Source organism: Papio anubis, chromosome 3 (assembly GCF_008728515.1).
Source record: "Papio anubis isolate 15944 chromosome 3, Panubis1.0, whole genome shotgun sequence".
In the NCBI taxonomy this organism is placed as follows: Eukaryota; Metazoa; Chordata; class Mammalia; order Primates; family Cercopithecidae; genus Papio; species Papio anubis.
Window position 1 is genome coordinate 180,229,710 of NC_044978.1, and position 23,479 is coordinate 180,253,188.

The 23,479-nt window shown below is 52.1% G+C and overlaps 1 protein-coding gene across 1 annotated transcript in view; it reads left to right on the top strand.

Annotated features, from left to right (window-relative positions):
- Window positions 1-23,479, top strand: part of SORCS2 (sortilin related VPS10 domain containing receptor 2) — a 549,615-nt gene that overhangs the window by 427,512 nt on the left and 98,624 nt on the right. Inside the window, exon 4 of the mRNA XM_031664830.1 lies at window positions 17,804-17,968. Coding sequence (XP_031520690.1) covers window positions 17,804-17,968 — 165 coding nt within the window. The remainder of the gene's footprint in view (window positions 1-17,803; window positions 17,969-23,479) is intronic.

Here is a 23,479-nt window from a genome sequence, read left to right on the forward strand (position 1 = left end):
TGTATTGTTTTCTTTGGTCTAAAACTAGGAGACCCACAGTCGGGCTTTGTTGGGAACAAGGCATCTTGCTGTGTTACGTGGATGTGGCCCATGTGTGGCTGCAAGTCTGTGGCAATCTCTCAGCTTTTTAGGGTCCCGGCTTTCACAAGACATCCCACTCCTGCCTGCAGCCCATGCTGTGGAGTCCCACCCTGCTGTGTACCAGACCCTGGAGATACAGCCCTGGTCCTTCACCCCCACATCCATCGGGCATCTGTCCATCTGTGGACTGCCTGGGGGAGGGTTAACTTCCCAGGCAAGGGGCTCCTGTCAACCGAAGCAGATTCCTGGGGAAGCGGGCAGCTGAGTTCTGGGCAACCAACAAAAACAGTAGCAGGGTGTCCGGCGGCCACAATGCCAGGCTCCAGGCACCGTCACTATGGAGGCGGTGGGGGTTGGGTACACACACTCCATGCCCCGACAAAGCTGGGTTTGTGCAGCTCCCCATAGGTTGGCCTGGAAGGCTGCGGGGCAGGAGCTCTTTGCCTTCTTCTTGCAGACTAGACACTGAAGCTGAAGCTGAGGCCGGGGCCAGTGGGGAAGGCGCTGAGGGTCTCACGAAGGGGGGTCTTCCCTGCACTCAGGGCATTTTCTCTGACCTGGGCAGGCGGGCATCAGTCTCCTCTGTTCTCCTGCTCCTCAGCCACGAGGTCAACCCTGTGTATTCCAGGCCCCCGAGTGTCCCCCAGGTGCCCTTCTCCTGCTGTGACCCCCATGTTAACCCACCACCAAGAGGCCCAGGGAGGCAACGGCTGGCAGGCACGGGAGGTCACTGGCCATGGGGTCCCAGCCGGCTCTGAGACCCACGACTGCTGACCACAAGGAGGGGGTTCCCAGGGCCTCTTGACCTCAGGCACCTCCCCTGCTGGGGGTAGGTCATGTCCATCCTGGGCAGTGTGACCAGGCCCGGCGGAGATGTGGCAGCCTGCCAAGCCCTGAGCCCTGCCTGGGGTGGCATGTGGGAACTAGGGGCACAGGGGTCTTTCCTGGGTTCTGAAGCCTTCCTCTCCCACTCCCTCCCGGCATCTCACGCCCTTCCCTGCATCTGCAAGTGTGTGTGTCTATGGGTATGTCTATGTGTGTGTGTCTATGTGTGTGTATATTGGGGGTGATGATGATCGGATGAAATCAAAGGTGGTGAAACATTTTTTTTAAAACATGAAAACACTTTTGCTGAACAAAATCCTACACAGAAACCTAGTCAATAAATCTAATCAAAGACAGGCTGCTGGGGCTACGGACTGGTGGGGTGTGGCACACTGTCCATCGAGCTTCCCTGTCATCTGCTCGGCTCTGTCTGAACCAGGCAACCTCCGGGTGAGATATTCACCTCTCTGAAAAGCGGGGCTGGCAGCAGCCCAGCCTCTGGGGCGGTGTCTGGCCTGGCGAGAGCCTGCTGGTGCTGCTGCCCAGCTATGGGGGTTGTGACGATCACTGCCCGGCTTGGTGAGCTCTATCTGCTTGTCACGACAGCGCTGTGAGTTATTAATCAGTACTCTCAGGACTGATGTCCATCTGTGACTTTAATGACATTCTGGTCTGAGTAAGGCCCACATCCTGCTCCAGAGCACGGCCCCCGGGGGAGATGCTACAAAGCAGCCTCAGAAAAGCCAGGATCCCTGTGTTCCTCAGCAGGCCCGAGGCACCTCCTCCCCTCACCCAGCCCCTACTCCAACCTGTAGCTCGGGTGGAAGGAAGAGAGGGAGCAAGAAGGAGGAGGGTGACCCACTTCAAAAGGGGCAGGATCGAGGCCCCCAGAGACTGCAGAACTGACTCGCCGTCTCGCCACTGTGTGTGCATGGCCAAAATTCATTGTAGGTGAATTCTGAAGCCTTTTCTTCTGTGTCTTGCAGGGTTGAGCTTGTTATAAAGAAAACACTTGCACAGGCAGTGAGGTAGGGAGCCTGTTGCCACTGGAGGTATCCAAGCAGAGAGGCTGGGGCACAACTGCAGTGATTCCAGCATCAGAAGGTGTGCTGGTCCAGCCGGCCCCTCTGCTGCTGCCTCCTGCTTCCAGGTGTCACCACGTCTGGAGTCCCAGGAAGGGGCTGGACTGCAGTGCCCTGCCTTCCCTGCCCACCTTGCTCTTTGCCTGTGGGAGGGGGCCCTGCCGGCCTCTGTCGTGAGTGCTCTGGCACGGGGTCCCAGGAGGCTTCATGCAGGATGGACGTCCGTTCTTCCAGATCTGGAAGCACCAGCACTGATGCTTCTCACAGGAAACCAGAGCTTCGGGTCACATTGGCCTCCACAAGATTGCAGAGAGCCCCTGGGAAATCTCCCATTCCAGAGCTCTTTCCCCAAGAACCTTAATTAAATCATCCTTCATCTGTGGTAGGAAGGAGGAGAATAACTTGACAAAAGAGACACTCATCTTTCCCGCTATGCCTTTGTTCAGTTCACCCACCGCTCGTGATGCATCTGCTCTGGGGTCAGCCCTGCCCAGACCCAAAGGCACTCCCTACCACTGAGGAGTGGAAACGCTAGGACCGACTGATGACCGATGGCATATGGTTAGAGGGCAGATGAAGGACAGAAGACGGTGCTACCTCCCACCCCATCCCTTCCTAGGGACCATTAGCCCCCCATTGGCAGCCAGTGGTGCCTGGGGACACTGATACCCCATCGCTGACAATCAGTAGTACTCAGGCACACCAATGCCCTGCCTTTTACAATCAGTGACACTCAGAGACACTGATACCCCACCTTTGACAATCAATGGTACCTTGGGGAGACACCAGTATTCCTGCCACTGGCGATTACTGGTGCCTGGGGACATCTATTTCCCACCATCGACAATCAGTGGCACTCAGAGACACCAGTACCCTGTCTTTGTCAATCAGTGGGGCTTTGAAAGCGCACCATGCTTGAGCTCTCGGTGACTGTCCCATGACTTCTGCAGCACTGTGCTCTCTGGTCTTCCTCCTACCTCTCCGGTCACTCCTTCTCAGTCTCTTCTCAGCCACGAGGAAGGCACCAGGTGTCTTTGGTTCACTGTTTTTCCCCCAGTGCCCAAGGTAGGAGCTGGGGCCTTCCAAACTCCCTGTTGCCCCACCCGTGGCATCCAGTCCTGCTCCTTCCACCTTTTCACATCTCCTGCAGTCATCTCCTCCTCCCCATCCCATGGCCTCCTCGTTCCCTTCCTGCTGGATGCGTCACCTGGCCCACCTCGCTGTCTCTGTGGTCTTGCCCCACTTCCCCTCTCGTTCAGTGACCGAGCCCTTGCTGGGTTGTGCACAGCTGCCGCTTACGTGTTTTGTCAGTCTTTGCCTCTTCACTAGACTGTGTGCTCCATGGAGCCAAAGACGACGAGGTTGTTCCGCCCTCCACCCCCAGCACTGGTTCACACAGTTTCAATGGAGGCTGAAATCAAGAGCAGAGGAAGAGCAGCATGTGTCCCATATCCACCTTTGCAGCAGCGGTCAGGGCTCTACCCCATCAACCCCTAAGCCACTGGGCAGTGACTTGGTGACTGCCCTCTCTGGGACTCACTTCCTTGGGGCCATTCAACAAGGATAATAATAACAACGGCTTCATCAGAGGGTGGTTGAAAATATGAAGAAAGCATTTGGTCTAGTGCCCGGCATACAGAAGTGCTCAATAAATGCTATGCACAACTATTTGTTACCAGTATTGCTATACACTCCATGCAATGCAGAAGTTCTTCATTCATGCCGACCATGATTCAAGCTGCTGTCACCTGCAGACCCTGACTAGGGCTTCTCCAGACAGAAGTGTAGCTTCCCCACCCAACTATGAGGAGCTTACATTCACGGGCCTTTCAGCTCTGTCCTTATGGGAGTCTATGACCACGGAATACAAATTGGTCCCTAAATGGATGACCATGACCTTGGCCATTCAATGCAGCCCTTGGCTCACTTTTTGGCTCCAGACATCTGCTTCGTGGGAACGATAAGGAAACGATAAGAAAACACTAAGAATGGCTTCTAGTTGAAGCTGATGCAAGATTTCAACCAATTTGACCAGCAGCCACAATACTATCGTGGCTTCTCATCACAAATATTTGAAGAGAAAGTCTTAGGAGATTCCACAGTTATTTCTAAAAGCTGTCGTCTTCACCCAGGAGGCTGCCAGCACCGCTGTTGGAAAGACCTAACACAAAGCTACCGAGATACATTCCCTTGCCTTCCACTGTTCAATTAGGGGGCAGATAAATGAACAAATTGTTCACATGTCCAACCATAGATAGTTAATGCAACCGTCCTGATAAAAGACAATCTTCCAAAACACCATCACTCCAGAGAATTAGCCATCCACCGCACTCTGCCCAAGCAAACAGGCTTTTAGCATTGTCTGCAAAATGTCCTCAGACAGGCAAACAAAACACGATTAAACCGTATTCACTCCAGAGCCTCAGTGCAAAGCCCCTTAAGAGAACTGAGACCATCAATGATCATGGAGGAGGAGGACGGCAGGGGCTCTCGTTCTCACAAATGCTACACACAAGATGATTAATAAATCAAGGCTACAAAGTATCGATGATGAGTTTTTTTTTTTATGCTCTGAAATGTGTTTGCCTTATTTAGTTATTATCGATCAGACCCGAGATGTTCCAAGTCAGCCTTCTGGCCAAAGAGAAAAGGTTTGCCTTGCCATTACATTTACAAATGTTCTCAAGGATGTTTCCTGGCATTTTAGCAATTGTCAGGCCAGTAATTAAAACAGAACCAGCCCTTTCCTGACAGTCAATTCTGTAATCGCGTTTGAGTGGGTGTTTTACTAAATTATGTTGGATGCTTGTCAGCTCAAGCCTCGGTGCAGAGGCTGGACGCCGGCTCCGAGTCAGACAGAGCTGGGTCTCGTGCCAGCATCGTGGCTCACAAGTTGTGTGGTCTTAAGTGGGTCATCTCACCACTCCAAGCTTCTGTTTCTTTGTCTGTAAAAGAGAGACAAGAACATCTCCCACGTGTAGCCATTGTGAGAATAAAATGAGGACTGTGGGGGCTAGTGCCTAGCACAGAGCCAGGCACACAGTCAGCGTCTCTCACCCCACTAGAAGGAGTTCAAGTTCAAGCAGAGACGAGCCCGGGAGCCAGAAGCCACTGGCACCCATGACAAGGAGGTAGGTGCAGGAGCTGGGTTGCATGGAGATGGTTACAGCAGGTGGCCACAATGGCCACTAGACTCAAAGCACCCAGCACTACTGTCTTCATGCACCTTACAGTCACTCCCCAGTGGATGGATGGATGGAAGGACGGATGGAGGGGTGAGATGAAGGAAGGAGAGAAGGAAGAAAGAAAGGAGGGAAGGAGGGAACGATGGAGGGAGGGAGGAAAAGAGGAAGGGAGGGAGGAGGGGAGGAGAGTGGAAAAGAAAAGACAGTTGGATTGAAAGTATTGATAGGCTGGGCGCGGTGGCTCACATCTGTGATCCCAGCACTGTGTGAGGCCAAGGCAGGCGGATCGCTTGAGCCCAGGAGTTCAAGACCAGCCTGGGCAATATAGAGAGACCCTGTCGCTACAGAAAAAATTAAACAACATTATCCAGGCATGGTGGTACACACGCGCCTGTGGTTCCCAGCTACTCAGAAGTCTGAGGCGGGAGGGTGGCTTAAGTCCGGGAGGCAGAGGCTGCAGTGAGCCGAGATCACACCACTGCACTCCAGCCTGGGTGACAGGGCAAGACCCTGTCTCAAAACAAATAAATAAATAAATAAATAAATAAATAAAAGTATCGAATACTGACCATTCACAGATGACCTAGCAGGAAACCTTAGTTCGTAACAAGTGTCTTGCTAACAGACTTTCTTAGGCTTTTGCTTATAAACACATTCCTCTTTCATAAAAGTCTGTTACTTATTGGATTTTTTCCTAATTACAAATGTAACACATTCATTTTAAAATATTGACTTACAAAAGTATATTTAATCATTCCATAGGTGTTTCACACTAGGCTATGCGGTACAAACTAGGAAGTGTAGCCAGAAACATTCTCCAAAGAAACAAAAAAGTACCATCGTCTCGTCACCCAGAAACAAACAGTGCTGTTAACCTTCTGGCCTGCTTCATGCCTCTGTCACTATAGGTTTGTTCCTACATATGTACATCTCTTTCTATAGCACATACATATATTTGTGTGTATCATATGTATGTATTTGTGTATGAATGCATGTATATAAACACATATACACATGCACATTAGTCATTGAATTACCTGATTCTATCTTGTTCATGGAAGCCACTACCATCTGAAACGATCATGTTCCTGCGTTTGTTTTCCTACCTGTCTTTTACACTCAGCTATAAGCCCATGGGAGGGTGATTTTGTCCTGTCCTGTTGTGTCCTGTCCTGCCCTGTCCTATCCACAGTCATAACCCAACAAGTAATACAGTCCTTGGTGCTCAGTGCCTAGGTGCTGGCTTAATGAATGAAAAATTCGAGTCCCACCTATGTTACTGTTCCTCGTCCTCATCCTCGATGAAAATTTTTCTCTTGACTTTTCTCCTTTGTAGGATTTTATTTATTTTTTATTTATTCATTTATCCTATTTTATTTTATTTTTTGAGACAGGGTCTGGTTCTTTCATCCAGGCTGGAGTGCAGTGGCACGATCTCAGCTCACTGAAAACTCTGCCTCCAAGGCTCAAGAGAACCTCCTGCCTCAGCCCCTCAAGTAGCTGGGACTACAGGTGCATACCACCATGCCAGGCTAATTTTTCTGTACTTGGAGAGACAGAGTTTCGCCTTGATGCCCAGGCTGGTCTCAAACTCCTGGACTCAAGCGATCCAACCACCTTGGCCTCTCAAAATGCTGGGATTACAGGTGTGTGCCTCTGCACCCAGCCTTTTCGTGGGTTTTTCAAAATTCCCTCAGCTAAACAGAGGACAGTGGGAGGCGTCCTGCTGAGTATGCCAGGCCCTACATATCCCTACTCAGGTGGGATGGGTGATACTGCCGCCCACGCCCTGGCATCATCTGCTTGGCTCCCAACATGTTTCTCAGAATTGTGCATGAACTCCCATGCCATGGGGGGCAAATGGGGCCCTCGCCCGCCTAGTTAGAAACCATGAATGCTGACAGATCTCTCCACCTTGGCCCTGCCCCGATTCCCATTTGGCCGAGAGCTTTATTTGAGGGGCAAAGCTCTCATTAACTCATGATGTGCCTCTGTTGGCTGAGGAGCCACGAAAAATGCCCTAGCAAAATTCCTGGGTCTTGGCAGGGAAGAGGATAGGCAGTCTCAAGACCTTGGGCAGGCTGGCATGAAGGCATGCCCTCGGTCCACACAAGAGAAGGTTTCAGATCAACTCATTTTATTTGGTAAAATAGTTCTAGATCCAGTGATTCACAGGCGCTGGTTAGAAACCAGTTTCGGTATCTAGGGGAGGAAGGGGTTTGACACAAGGACTTAGAGGCTTCCTTACACAGTAGACACTGAAAATATCAGGAGGTCAGGCCCTCAGGAACCTCGAAAAACAGCTGCCAATTCTCAGCTCCTGCTGCACCCAAGCGGGTGGGCCTGGAGAGGATGCTGGAGACCCTGGCACAGCCCTGGACCTGCCTGCAGCAGCTGCTGGAGAACAAGGTGCCTCCACTCTTGTACCTGTCAGCATTCATGTGAAGGCAGCTTGGGGGTGGAGTCTAAGGGAGGCGGGAGCATGTGGTATCCAGGCTTCCAGGCTCCTGGGCTTCAGGTGGGGCTTGGAAGGTTTGAGACATCAGCGCACAACAAAACAGAACGGAACGGATCGGAACGGAACGGAACAGAACAGAACAGAACGCCACCTCCCTTAAATGTTAAAAGTTCACCGGAAGTGAGAGTTAAATATATCCCATCAGCATGTTCAGCAGCACTGAACTCGTGGCCTGAGCACCGACTACGTGCCAGGTGGGGCTTGGGATCGGGCAGTGAAGAAGACAACCCTATTCCTTGACCACGGGGCCTCGTGGGGGGTCGGCCAGGAAGTGAGCACAATAACACGAAGGGAGGGGGTGGGGAGCTGGGCTTCCCGCCGTGGGAGCTGCAGTTTGGGGTGATGGAAAAGCTCCGGAGTAGGACGGTGGTGATGGTTCTAGGGCAGTGTGGAAGCCTAATGCCACTGAACTGTACACTCGAGAAGGGCTCACAAGGGAAATTTTATGGTATGTCTATTTTGCCACAATCAGAAATAATAATATAAAAGGATGTTTTCAGAGAGGCTTAATAATTGCTTTTTAAGACAAAGGATAACCAGGAGGCAGGGCCCATTTAGATGGTGTGCTCAGGAAGGGCCTCTGAGACGGTGGTCTTGGAGCTGCCAGCTGTGGGTTAGGAGGAGCCGGTCATCTGGAGTTCGCTTCTCTCTCTGTTTCAAAATTTCAAATGTCTCATCTCAGAAAGCAAGTGGGTGAGGCAACGGCTGTGTTGATTAGCTTGATTTAATCATTGCATGTTGTGTATTGTGTGTGTGTGTGTCACACACATGTATCAAAATAGCACATCGTACCCACAAATGTATACAATTATGATTGGTCCGTTAGAAGTGATATTAATAAAAATAAAAATAAATTTTTAAAAAGAGGGAGCCAGCCACACAGCCTCTGGGAAGGGGCTCCCCGGAGCCAGAACATAGAGTGAGCCTGAGGCTGGGGTGGCCAGAGCCACTTGAGAGGGACCATGGATGTGGAACAAACATGGGTATGAAACAAGTCAGAGAGGCTGTGGCAGGGCAGGCCCAGCTGAGAGGTGAGGGAAGGAGGAGGTGGGAGTCAGGAGGTGGGAAGGCCGAGCTCTCTCCTCCTGGCCTGCTGAAGCCCCTTACCCGTCGCCACTCTCCAGCGGCCCCTCCCACCCCCCGTCGCTCCCCACCGGCTATCTCTGCAGGGTCCCTCTGATCTCCATCCCAGGCCAGTTCTTTTTCCCACTTCCTGCCATGCCTGGATGAGCTCATCCTCTCCGGGGCCCCCAGCCAGGAGTCTGTGCACGGAGCTTCCGAATGCCTACCCACCATGCAGATTTCCTCTCCCATCCCAGCCCCATATATCAAACCCCACCCCTCGCTTCACTGGGGGGTACCTCAGGAACCTCAGCAGCTCAAACTGACCTCAGCTTCAGCTCCCCCAAACCAGTTCTTCCTCCTGCATCCCCATCTCTGCAAAGCACCGTCAGCCACCCTTTGACCCAAGCCTGAAACTTAGCATGCTCTTGTATTTCCCCATTTCATTTATTCCCCAGCAAAGCCTCTGAACTGTACCTCCAAGATGTCCTTGACATCTGCCCTCTCCCCTCCAGTTCTCCTACCCTCTGCCCAAGGCCAGGTCACCATGTTATCTCACCTGGTTAACCACCACAGCAGCCACCGGCATGCCCCGCTGGGCCCTACCCTGCAGGCAGCCAGAAGTTGGCCAAGGCATCCAACAAAGTGAGACCCGTTCATACGCAGACTGTGAGGGTATGATGGGCCTCTGGGACCTGGACACAGCCCAGGACTACTGGAGCGCAGGATGTGTGGGAACCATGTCCACAGGTGAGGATGGGAGTGAGTCTTGAATCCCAGGAGCACCTGGGAGACCCTGAAGGGCCCCAGCAGGAACAAACCTGCAGACTACCTGTGATTTCTTCACGAGTAGATCTTTCTGGTTGAAGAAAGCAACAAGTAGAATGAAGACCCTTCATATTTCTACACTTGCAAATGTTTTGCCTCATTGGGAACCTCAGCACAGAAGAGATTATCTCCAATTTGAAGGTGAGGAGACGGACTTGCCCAAGGCCACATCTCAGTTGGACTCTGCACTCTGGGACCTCTACAGCCCTCAGGGTCACCCAAATATGACCATCATGGGAGTGACTTTCTCCTAAAACACCAAACTAGCCGCTGGAGTGTGTGCTGAACATCAGCGAGCTGTGTGCATTCGGCCACAGGGGAAGCACTGGGTGGGAGAATGCTTTCTGCTCGTTCTGACTCACACAGGCTTGGATGAGACACTCTGGCAAGGTTCTAATTTCAGATCCGGGGGTGGAGGCTGCAGTGTTTGTTCGCCTCCACTGTTTGCCTCTCTCAGCGTCAAAGCCAAGTTGTGTGTACCCTGAGCTGGGCGCATCTGTCTGGCCAGAAGTAGACTGGGCAATTGGGTTTTAAATGGAAAGGCAAACCCAAATGACACCAATCCTTAGGGCTAAACTTGGTAAAGGGCAGATTAAAAGCATACTCCCTGGGACAGAGATTTGTGAATGGAAACCAGAGTTCTGCAGAGGCGAGTGTGAACCAGCGCTCTAGCAGAGGCGAGAAGTAGTTTCTGGATGCTGTTTGTTTTCCTTTTTTTTTTTTTTTAAGTTGGAGAGTTGAGAGTTAGGATATGATGAGCTTAGCTGCCAGGCAGACTGGGACATTGGCACCACCTTTTGGAGGAGATGGGTTGGAGCCCTGCTGGAGGAAGATAACGCGGACCAGGGAAGGGAACTTGGCAGCGTCCCGCGGGCCGGGGCAGAGTCACCGCTGGCTCCTGCAGGGCTCAGTCACAGGGGTGCTTCTGACAAGCAGGTCCAAGCAGGAGACCAGGTGGGATGCAGGTCAGGGAGGCAGGAGGTGTGGACTCGTTGTGAAGAGCCAGCAAAGGGCGTCCAGGCCTCGGCTTCAGGCGGACCCCCTGGCCAGGCAGGGAGGGGATGGCAGGGCCAGCTCAGCATCTCCCAGTATCTGCCCTTGGTCTCTCTGGGGCATCTTTTTGCACAGTGTCGACTCTGGCCCACCCTGTGTGAGCTGTGTCTCATCTGCAGAAATGCTCCTGATGGACAGCCTCTCCTCCACTTTGGCCCAGCCTGGGTGAGGGGCCCTCTCTGCCCGGAGCTGCCCTGATTAGTACACCTCTCAGACCTACTCGGTGATGTTTCTGTCTGCTGTGATCCCCCCGGGGGGGCCGGGAATCCCATGGGGTTCAGCTCCTAGCCCAGGGTTCCGCACATATGGACTGAGTGAGTCAGTCAGTCCCCTCCAGAATGGGCCGAGGGGCCAAGAGGGAAGAAGGAATGGGAGTCCCTCGCTCCCAGCCCCCTCTTCCCTCTTCACAGGGTCGGAAATCCATCGCGAAAGCCCTGGACGGACCTGCCACTGCAGACTTCTGGAAACCATTTCCAGTCTTTGAGGGTGGGAGGGATCTCTCTAGACTCTTCCAAGCCTGTTGCATCAGGACCCCCGTGTTGGCCAGCTGCCTTCTGGGCAGGTGCAAGGATACCATTGGCCGAGGTGCTTGTAGAGGTGACACAGACATCAGGGGAGAAAAAGTGGTGTGTGCGATCTCCTACTGGGCACACAGGCTCTCTGGCCTCAGTTTTCCCACCTGAGAAATGGGCATAATCACACCTACCTAGCAGGTATGCTGTGAATATTTAATAAAATAAGGGACTCGCCTGACCCTGTGTTTGCCCCCGACCGTGTGCTGGGCCCGGTAAGCTGTGCACCCATTTCTTAGAATTAGTCTTCGAATAACTGGCCGTTAGACATATGAATCTGTCAAGCATTTCTCTTTACCATGTTTTAGAATGTCGCCTCTAATTTCAAAAAACCAGCCTCCTGGGCCCCCAGAACCCAGTGCAGGTACCATATGTCTCCCCCAGAATAGTAAGTGGTAAAAATACACCATTTAAAATAGAGGCTGGTTCCCAATTTGGAGGAACCACTGCCAGCTCCGCCTGGCACGATGCTAATTGATTTGTTTTCTTTGCTCCAATAATCCTTTCCTGTCAGCATCTTCCTCTCCCCCTTCTTTCCTGGCTCACTCTCCCAACTCCGCACCAAAAATAACCCCGGCCCAGATTGCCGGGCCCCAGGTTGGAATCACTTCCTCGGGCTTTTTCTCGGCTCGCCTCTGTGAGAGCCCTGGGCCTAAGGGAGGGTGTGGACTGTGCAGAAAGGGGCTGTGATGGAGAAGCAAGGCCTGTACCCAGAGCCCCCCTGGCTGTGTGTGAATAATGCCAATGCCCACTCATTGGGATCACAGTGCTGGGGGGAGTGGCAGTGCTGAAGACATGAGCACTGCCAGGCTGGGAGGCTGGCAGCAGAAGCAGACCCACCAAGAGGACACCAGGGTCACCAGGCTGTAGCCTGTGTATGCACAAGATGCTGGAGGGGGCAGAGGAAGGAGTGGAAGAACTCCCTATCATAGAGGGCTTCCCGGAAGAGGCGAGCTTTGAAATGAGTCTTGCAGAACAGGGTGCTCGACAAGCAGATAACAAGGGGAAGGGCATCTTATCATCAAAACAGGCTCACATGTGTAAATGAGAAGCATTTGGGTTGGTTGACGTTGTTCAGAATTTTGTACTCAGAAAATCTGAAAGAAGCTATTTTGATGTGATCGCACATGGATTTTGTGTCATTTTGAAAAGTGAAGGTTTGGTTCTGAGTCACCAGTGGCAGGAGTGGGGGTGTCTTGGTCCCACTGTGCATTCCACGCAGAGGGAACAGTACACACACAAGTGGTTGTCAGGATGTAAATGGCCTCCACTAACTGGAGACACACAAGGAGTTTGCCGTGGCTGATGCCAGGAGCCTGAATGGTGGGAGGTGAGGCTGGAGGAGAGGCAGGGCAGGGACCCCCACCTACTTGCCTTTGGGGTCGTGCTGTCCTCTCTGCCTGAAGCCCCATCCCCCAGGTCTACCAGTCAAATTTCCGTCCATTTTTCAGGGCTCATCTGGGTGTCACCACCTCCAGGAAGTCCTCCTACCTGCCTTTGTACCTGCCCAACACCTGGGTGCCATTTTCCTTCTTCTGTGCTCCCGCAGAGCCCCACGTTTACCTGAATCCTTGCTTGGACCATGTGATCTTGCAGTGTGGAAGAATGAATGAATGAATGAGCCTTCATTCATGTGCAAAGCTTTGAGTGGCAAAGATGAATAAGGGGATGAGCTTTTTTCTATGAGATTTGCTCTCCAGGCTACTTAAATGTTCATAAGGGCTGTTTTCCTCCCAAAGGCGAAAAGCAAACACACAATTCCCTCAGGGGTCGCAGACTGAGATGGCATTGCTCATTCGCTCATTCCTGCACGCACTCCTTCATGTGTCCATCGGGTGGGATTAACAGCCAGCTCCTTGTCAGTCCTGTTTTGCTTGAGGTACAAAAATGACACACAGGCCAGTGAGGATGGTGGATACATAGTTGCCTCGTAAGAACATTTGAAGAACTGTATCATGGAAAAAGTGCTTTAATGAGGGAATTTGGGCTTCCCTGGCCAAATGGCACAGATGTGTGGGTCAACGTTGAAAGCATGATGAATGAGCCAACAGGTCCTGAGGACTTCCTTCCTTTTTCCTGGTTATCCGGGGAATCCACGTGCAGTGTGTGCAGAACTTCGGGAGGGGCAGGCCAGGCACTGTGGCTCACGCCTTAATCCCAGCACTTTGGGAAGCCAAGGTGGGTGGATCACCTGAGGTCAGGAGTTCTTGACCAGCCTGGCCGACATGGTGAAACCCCATCTGTACTAAAAATACAAAAATTAGCCAGGTGTGGTGGCGGGCGCCTGTAATTCCTGCTACTCAGGAGGCTGAGGCAAAAGAATCGCTTGAACCTGGGAGGCAGAGGTTATGGTGAGCCAAGATCGTGCCGCTGCACTCCAGCCTGGGCAACAGAGCGAGACTCTGTCTCAAAAAAAAAAAAAAAAAAAAACAAGAAGAACCTTGGGAGGGAGAAGGATGATGAGGGCGTGTCATAGAGACACAAGGCCCAACTGAAAGGGCTCCCTGAGTTCAGAGCTGCAGCTATTTGAGCAACAAAATATCAGAACAGTCTGCAATTACAACTGAAGTATAAAATAAATATTTATAAGCTCACAGTGATATAAATAAATGATTGAATGAGTAAATAATGGAGGGGAAGAGACAAACGTCTCCCATGCTAATGAATTCCAAATCATAGATGTGGCTCTTCCATCTTCGAGGAGGAGGGTAACTCCCACCCCTCAAGCGTGGGCTGTGCGCGGTGACTTCCTTCCGAGAGGACAGTGCAGAAAGGAGAAGAGTGACTCCACCAGAGCGGGTCTGACATGCAGGACCCTGGCTGGGAAGGAAGGGCAGTGCCATCGGTGACAAGTCTGCTGACGGCCGGCGCTTGGTCTGATGTCCCTCACTCACCCCTGCAGCCCTCCTCCCAAGAACCCACAACCCCGTCTGATGCCCAGAAAATCATCAGACAGACCCATGTTCAGAGGCATCCTCCAGCATGCCTGGCCAGCTCTCCTCAGAGCTCACAAGGTCATCCAACACAAGCAAAGTGACCAAACTGTCCCAGCCTAAGATGTACTGTGGTGTCCTGGTGGGATCCTGGGACAGGAAAAGGAAATACTGGCGGAAGCTGAACAAAGCACGGCGTTTGGAGAACACTAACGTGCTGATGCTGGCATCCTCCTTGTGGTGAATGTCCCAGGCTAATGCAAGGTGTTAATAACAGGGGAACTGCGCGTGGCGTAGACAGGAACCGTGAGGCTCAGCTAAAACGCCCCATCCTGTGTGGAAGCATCCTGCAGGGTGTGGCTAAGAACAGGGCTCTGGAGTCAAACACTCGGCTCCTGACCTCGGCTCTATCCTGACCATCCGTGTGACCTCCCTGTGCCTCACTGTCTCTGCAACTTTTCCGTAAATCTGAAACTATTCTATCAAAGTAAAAAAGTAAATTTCTTCTAGCTCCACCACTTAAGACCAATCATTCTTACATCCCACCAAGCTGCCTTCCATTCTTATTTCTGGCCATTTCCCATTGATAAAAATATACCTGCTTACCCACTCATTCGTCATTAACAGAATCCTAACAGACCGCGTTATCACCGTGTCAATGTGGCATGTACAGTAAGCGTACTTCCTTGTAATTTTGCACCCTGCTGTTTGTCATGAGCACATAAGCTCCCCAGTCATTACCTGTTCTTTGCCAACATTATTATGTAATCGAAGGCTACCCTCAGTTCTTCCTTGTTTTTTTTTTTTCTTACGGATAAACCACACCAAGAGGCACAGCTCTGAGCACACACCTTCGTCCGCATTTTGGGGACCAAAGTCATCCAAGGAATCGCTCTCCATGGAGGCCACGTCGTTCTCCATCAGGCCCTTGGTGTGCTGGGAGAGCAGGGTTTTGTGTTAGCGGAGATTAGTGACTGTAGCGGGGAAGTTCATGAAGGTTTCCATGGAAAGAAAGGATCTATGGGATCACCATTCATTCACTTAAAGGCAGGCACCCCTGGCAGCCTATTGATTTTAGCTCCATGAGTTTAATTGTCTTCTGGAGATATTCTGGGGTCTGGCAAGGCCACCATAGTCGCCTCATGCCATTGCCCACTGCCCTCCCCAGGAAAGCTGTGCTCATCTTCAGCAGGGCTGGTCCTACCCAGCCCCACACGAGGCCCAGCTTAAACACCCCATCCTGCATGGGCGCACCCTGCAGTGTGTGGCTAAGAACAGGGCTCTGGAGTCAAACGCTTGGCTCCAAAGGGAGACTTCCTTTGGGACTGGCTTTGGGTCCCCTGTTAGGATGAGAACCATGTCCAACACAGCCACAACTGCTCCCGTGCCTCACCCCCATCCCTGCAGTACCCAGTGCCTGGGTAAGCCAGGACTGTACATGTTTGTTGAATGAGGGAATGAATGAATGAATGAAGGAATGAATGAATGAATGAGGGAATGAATGAATGAATGAGGGAATGAGTGAATGAGGGAATGAATGAGGGAATGAATGAAGGAAGGAAGGAAGAAAGGAAGGAAGGAACAAACAAAAGAACAAACGAACACTGTGTGCTTGTAGGATCAGAGCGAGGGGTGCACACTCAGTCTCTGGGTAACCTGGTTCAAATTCCATGGCTGTGTGACCTCAGGTAAGTTTTGTCTGCCCCCTTGTCTGCTCATTGCAAAACAAAATGGCCCCGGGGCCACCTGTGAGTGTCTGGGTGTCTGTCATTCTGAATGTAGAGATGCGATGTCCCGAATCTGACCAAGCCACCAAACCGAGCTGGGATAAGGGGATCTCCTCCTAAATGACCCACTCCTGTGTGAGCCCCTTTGAAAACCTAAACCAGGCCACCCCTCCCTTCATCACGCCTCCCTAGAGACCTCCCGTCCCAAATAACAGGATCCCCGGTTGGCAGAGCTCTTGTGTGTGTTTCCTGGGGTTGCCATTGCAAAGACCCACAAACCAGGGGGCTGAAAGCAGCAGCAATGTATCCTCTGACAGTACGGATACCGGGAGTCCAAGGTGTTGGCCGGGCTGGTACCTTCTAGGGGCTCAGAAGTACTCTTCATTCTGTGCCACTCCCAGCGTCCCGGGCTGCCGGCAGTTCATGGCCGTGGTGACATCCAGGTGCGTCCCCCATCTCTGTGCCTCTCCCAGCGTCCTGGGCTGCCGGCAGTTCATGGCTGTGGTGATGTCCAGGTGCGTCCCCCATCTCTGTGCCTCTCCCAGCGTCCCGGGCTGCCGACAGTTCATGACCGTGGTGACATCCAGGTGCGTCCCCCGTCTCTGTGCCTCTCCCAGCATCCCGGGCTGCCGGCAGTTCATGACCGTGGTGACATCCAGGTGCGTCCCCCGTCTCTGCCTGTGTGTCACCTTCTATCTGCATCCCTACCTACCCTCTCCATATAAGGACACCAGTCATTGAATTTAGGGTTTACCCTAAATCCAGATGGCTTCATCCTGAGATGCTTAGCCACGTCTCCAAAGACCCTATTTCCAAATAAGATCACAGTCCCAGGTGCTGGGCGTAGGGATGTTGACGGATCTTTGTGGGGTCACCATACAACCCACTGTACCACTGTCCGAGGCTTTGCAGACCCAACCCCCCTGGCTGCTGCTGCAGCCCCATGTCTGCCTCCTGCTCAGTTCCCTTCATCAGCCCCTCGGGCCTGCCCCTGAGTTCCCCGGCGACCCCCAGCTCAGTAATCTCCTCTGCTGAAGGTAGTGGGCCCCACCCAGTCACTCCCTCCCCGTCCATCCCTGGTCCTGCTTTGGGGCAGTTTTCCCTGAAACAGAATTTTAGACAGGGTTTTTGAGTGCTCACCTGTCTTGGCTCTCAGGAATGGATTCGAGTTCACAGCAGAGGCCGTGAACCCTGCATTTACAGTGGAGCCTCAGGGCCCAGAACAGTGGCCTGCACTCCATGAATGAATGAATGAATGAATGAATGGCTATGATTAGCACTGAACCAGCTGGGTTTGGGGGAAACCTGCCATTTCTGCAGCACCCACTCCCTGGCGTGTGGGGGGGCCCCAGCCCAGGCACTCATGAATGAATGAATGAGTGAATGAATGAATGCCTAAATGTATGGCTACAGTTAGGCTGAGACGGCTGAGTTGGGATTGGACCCGCCATTTCTGGGCACCCCTCCCTGGTGTAAGGAGAAGCTTGACCCAGGCACTCCATGAATGAATAAATGAATGACAGAATGGCTGTGATTTGCATTGAGCTGGCTGGGTTGACAGTGGACCCACCATTTCTGGGCACCCCTCCCTGGTGTGTGGAGAAACCCAGCCCAGGCACCCCATGAATGAATAGACGGATGAGTGAATGGCTGTGATTCATGCTGAGCCGGTCAGGTTGGGGGTGGACCCGCCATTTCTGGGCATCTCCTCCCTGGTGTGCAGGGGTGAGGGGCTGGTCCCGAGACTCCATGAATGGATGGCTATAGTTAGGCTGAGCTGGCTGGGCTGGGGGTGGGCCCACCATTTCTGGGCACTCCTCCCTGGTGTCGGGGGTTAGAGGGGAGAGGCACACCCAGCCCAGGCCTCACAACCCCCTTTCAGATGTTGGGGGAGAGGCGCACCTGGCCCGGGCCTCATAACCCGCTTTGTGTTTCAGGTCATCCTTGTCAGCTCCTCACTCAGTGACCGGGACCAGAGCCTATTCCTCAGTGTGGACGAAGGCGCCACCTTTCAGAAGCAGCCCATTCCCTTCTTCGTGGATACTCTGATTTTCCACCCTAAGGAGGAGGACAAGGTGCTCGCCTACACAAAGGAGAGCAAGGTAAGCTGTATGGATGCCTCTCGCCTGGCGTGTGGGGCTGGGGTCTGCTTGACCCACCTGGGGGCGAGTGCCCACGTGGAGCGGACCCAGAACCCCTGGGCTGGCTGTGGAGGAGCCTCCCGGGGCTGGGGGCTGGGACGCTGGACCCCGCCATTGCCCTCTCCTTGGTGCCCCCTCGAGGGACCGTGCCCTCTTGGCTGTGCTGTGGGAGCTGAGTGAAGTGGTCAGGTGGGCAGTGCACCGGGCTCGGAGGCTCAAGAGAGGAACCAGTGAGTACCAGGCGATTAGGATCATGCCACTCGCCATCCCTCTCTGCACACCAGTCACAAGGGCCTTTCTCCACTTCCGGAACATTCCCCACACTCTCATCACACCTCACTAGGCCTTCCCCTCAGTCTGGAATGCTCTTCTACCCTCGCCGAGAGCAGTGACTTGTTCTTCCCCAAATCAGCATCTCCTCCTCTGGGAACTGTGTCCGTGGGGCTCAGCAGGGAACTGAGGCCTTTTCCCTGGGTGAGTGGGAGAGCGGGGGTCCAGCCTGGTGGGGAGCACTGGGCTGCATCTGCAGGGAGGGGTCCACCTGGGTTCTGAGGCTGGGGAGGGAGAGGGCCCAGGGGCTGGGGAGGGCCCAGTAGGAAAGGGCTGGAGGAAAGGACTTTGTTCCTTTCCTGCAGCCGTGGGAACAGATGGCCACAGGCTGTGGTTTAAGCAACAGAAACTTATTCTCTCACAATTCTGGAGGCCCACATTCCAAAACCAGCATCACAATGCGATCATGTGTCAGTGGGGCTTCTGTTCCACCTGGACTCTAGGGAGGAGTCCAACCCTGCCTCTTCCAGCTGCTGGCAGCTGCCAGTATCTCCTGGCTGTGGCCGCATCTCCATACCTTCAGGCTTCAAATCTTCACTGCCCCATCTCCACACTGCCTACTGTGTGTGTGTGTGTGTGTGTGTACGCATGTGTGTGGATGCATGGCGGCGGATCGAGCGGAAATGGATGCATGTGGATCGAACGCAGACGATGAGCGTGGCGAATGCGGCGATAAGCGTCTTGATGCGATGAACGGGCGGACAAGACCTGATGCGCAACCAGGGCAACAAGTGATCTGGTAATGCGCGTGGCGTGGCGCACGGAGTCAGCACGGATTCAGGGCGGGCGTATTCATGAACGCGGACGTGCGGGATATGGCGGTCTGCGGTCGCTAAGATGCGGATGTTAACGGCAGATAAAGGCAACACGAACGTTAACGCACCGTGGATGCGGTTCACGATGAAACCATCAACGCCATGTACGCGGAAGGCGTGCGATGAAATCATGAAACGCAGATGTAGATGAGTGTGGGTGTGTATGAGCCGCAGGGTGTGGAGGAACCTATGTGAACGTGGTGTGTGTGTGAGGGTGTGTGAGTGTGTGGGGGTGTGTGAATGTGTGGGTGTGTGTGAGAGCCTATGTGAGCATGTGTGTTTGTGTGAGTGTACATGAGCATGTGTGGGTGAGTGTGTGTGAGCGTGTGTGTTTGTGTGAGTGTATGTGGACGTGTGTGGGTGTGTGTGAATCTTCCTCTGCCCCTACTTTCTGTAAGGACTCAGGGGCTTTCCTTTAGGGCCCACACAGATAGCCTGGGGTGATCTTCACATCTGGAGACCTCAGCAATCCCATCTGCAGGCTCCCTTTCTGCCCTGTGAGATAATGGTCCCAGGTTCTAAGGATTAGGACGTGGATACCTTTTAGAGGCCACTCTGAACCTAGCACCTCTGCCCAACAGGAGGTGTGGGCTCCACAGTTGCAGGAAGGGTCCCAGTAGGAGGCCTGGCTCTGAGTAGAGCAACTGAGCCAAACTGTGGCTGAACAGTCAGGGAACGAGAGGAATAGCACATGCCTCTCTCTCTCCAATGCACTGAGGCTTCCCACAGGCAGAATCCAATCAGAGGCTAGAGGAAAGAGGCTGTGGATCTGTCTACACAGGTCAGTCTCAGGGTCAGAGAAGGGAGGATCTGTCTACATAGGTCAGCTCCCAGGATCAGAGAAGGGTTGGAAAGAGGCATCATGGACCTGGAAGGCAAACACAAGCTGCCCAAGTCAGCAGCCTTCCCTGTGCCACCCCAGGTCAGCTTGAGCCCCAGTATTTCACACTCTTCCATATTCCTGTGCTTCTCTTTCTCAACACTGATCACAATGGGTATCTATTAGTCCGTTTTCACACTGCTCTAAAGAACTACCTGAAACTGATTAATTTATGAAGAAAGAGGTTTAATTGACTCAAGGTTCCGCATGGGTGGGGAGGCCTCAGGAAACTTACAATCACGGTGGGAGGCGAAGGGGAAGCAGGCGTCATCTTCACAAGGCATCAGGAGAGAGAGAGCACAAGTCGGGAAATGCAAAATACTTTTAAACCATTAGATCTCATGAGAACTCACTCATTATCACACAACAACGGCATGGGGGAAACTGCCCCCGTGATCCAATCACCTCCCACCAGGTTCCTCCCTCCACATGTGGGGATTACAATTTGAGATGAGATTTGGGTGAGAACACAGAGCGAAACCGTGTCAGGTAACTATATATTTGTGTAATCATTTGGTTATTGCCTACACCCAATACATACACTTGGGGTAAGCTCCTTGAGGGCAGGGAAGGTGTCTGGTCTTTTTCACCATTTTAATCTAAAGTACCTGCCTGGCTGAAAATATTAGTTAGATGGACAGATCTATGACGGTGGACAGACGGTGAGGATGGGATGGACACATGAATGAATGGATGAATAGATGTATAGATGATGGGTGGATGGATGGATGGATGGATAAATGGATGGATGGGGATGGATGGATGAATGGATAAATGGATGGATGGGGATGGATAGATGGATGGGTTGGTGGGTTGGTAGATGATGGATAGATAAATGGATGATGATGGATGGATGGATGGTGGATGGGGATGGATGGATGGATGGATGAATGGATGGATGGGTGGATAGATGAATGGGTGGATGGATGGATGGTGGGTGGATGGATGGATGTATTGATGATGGATGGTGGATGGATGGATGGATGGATGGAATGGATGGATGGAAGGATGGATGGATGGATGGATGGATGGATGGATGGGTGGATGGTGGATGGATGAATGGATGGAAAGGGGTGGTGGATGGATGGGGATGGATGGATGGGTGGACAGATGGATGGACAGATAGATGAGTGGATAGACAGTTGATGGATGGATGTATGGATGGATGGTGGGATGGGTGGATGGTAGACGGATGGGTGATAGATAGATGGGTAGACGGATGGTGGACAGACAGATGGGTGGATGGATAGGATGATGGATGGATGGATGGATGGATGGATGGATGGATGGATGGTGGATGGATGGTGGATGGTGGATGGATGGTGGATGGATGGATGTGGACAGATGGGTGGACAGATAGATGGGTGGATGGATAGGATGGATGGATGGATGGATGGGTGGATGGTGGACGGATGGGTGATGGATGGATGGCAGACTGTTGGTTAGATGAATGAATGATAAATTTCTACTATCAGGGACTGTCCAGGTCAGGGACCTCCAAATGGAGATTCCTGGCTCTCCTTTGCCATGGCTGTCGACAGGACCTGGCCTCTTTGCCAAGGTCTGGTCTTCCCTGACCGGCATCCCTGCATTTCTCAGCCTCCTGGGCTGCCTCTTTGCTCCTGGCACCTTCCTTGGTAATAGCTTGTGCTTCTGGGTATTAATAGCGCTACTTAGCCTTCCATGTAATTAGACTAAAGCACAATCACGGAGACTTATTTTCCCGCAGAAATTGACTGCATTGCAATTGCTCTTTAATTTATGGTGCCCTGAAAAATTAATGGAGCTGAAATCTCAGTTATTTGCTTTGGTTCTTTTCTGTGACAATAAGGAAAGAAAAGGGGAAGAAAAAGGCTTAGTTGCAGTTGTAAAAGGAATGAGGAATTTGAGTAAATTAATAACAATGACAACAGGGCTTTAGTTTTTGAGGGGCTATGCAGTTTTTCAAAACTCTAATTCTCAAGAAGTAGGGTGGTGTGGTGGAACAACACCAGCCTTGACTCCAACAAATCTGGTGTGTTAGGCAGGTATCTGCAACAATCATACTGAGTAACACACATCCCCAAGCCTCAATGGCTTACAGAAACAAGCATTATTTCTTCTTCCTGGGGCTCTGTGGGTTGCCCAGCGGCTCTGCTGGGCTTTGCTGGGATTGGCTATATGAGGCTCCTGGTTACTGGTGGAGTTCACGTCCCCATAGGACTCTTATGCTGAGAGCAGGCTATTCTCATGATGGGGGAGCAGAGGCTCCAGGGGTTGCAGAGCAAACCACACAAGCAACTTTAGCGTAACAGCTTTGACCTGGAAAACATCACATCTGCTCACACAGCATCGGCCAAAGCAAGTCACATGCCAAGCTCAGAGTCAATCGAGTGGACACAATTGCTCCATTCTAAGGGTTGCAGATTTGTGCAAAGCCAAAGGCTTGCCTCCCTTTCCTTCCCTACCTCTTCCTTCCCAGATGCCAGCCCTGCCTCCAGAAAACACCTGTCCACCTACCCTCAGAGTGTCCTGTTCCATGACTTTACAATGCTTCCCTTGTCCTCATTATAATTTGGGTCACTCTGAGGCTGCTTTACTTGGAGCCTGGACAGCCTTCCTGGGTGACAGCATAGTATGCATTTCTTCCAAGGCTCAGCCAACTGCAGTAGGTCCTTGAGATTGGTAGGACGTGAGAGCCCAGCAATCCCTTCCCATGCCAGCTTCCTGGGGACTGCTGACATGAAACTGACCAGCCTGTTTCCTCTGTGCTTGGTCCTCAGCCCTGCTTGCTGAAGCAGAACCCTGGGCACTTACTTCTAAAAGCATAAACTCACTTTTATATTTTCTTGAATTTTATTCCCTGTCAAGCACTTCTGCTTCCTAGCACTGTGAGAAATTGATCTGAGCCCAGGATTGCCTTTCAGAAACTTAGTAAGGCAGAGAAGACACCTTTGGGTATGCAATCAGGGAAGACTTCCTGGAGGAGGAATGTTCAAACAGGGTCTTAAAGAATGGATCAGAATGTATCTTTATTTTTTAATACATCTTCAGAGCAAGAAAGATGATCACCTATGACAAGAAAAAGAAAAACCCTCACAGTCCCCCAGCCTTAAGTAAAGCAGTGTTTGCATTGATCCATATTAAAGAAATAGTAGAAAGTGCTGGCAGTGGGTGTGAGGAGAGCCCTAATATGGAGTGAACAGAGGTGCAGCCTTCGCATTGGCAGCTGTGAATATCAGCAGGTTCATGAGCTGCCCAGCAGAGCTACAAGCTTCGACACCACGTTGATGGCTCACTCTGACCTCAGACTTCAGAACAGGGAGGAGATTGGGCATCTCTTGAGTAACAGAACAATTCTCTCAGCAATGAGAAGCCCTCATTCAGCATGTATTCATTTTGCTCTAAGAATGTTCATCTGCTGGGGCTCAGGGCAGGAACAATACTCCCCTCTGGATATGTAAGCAG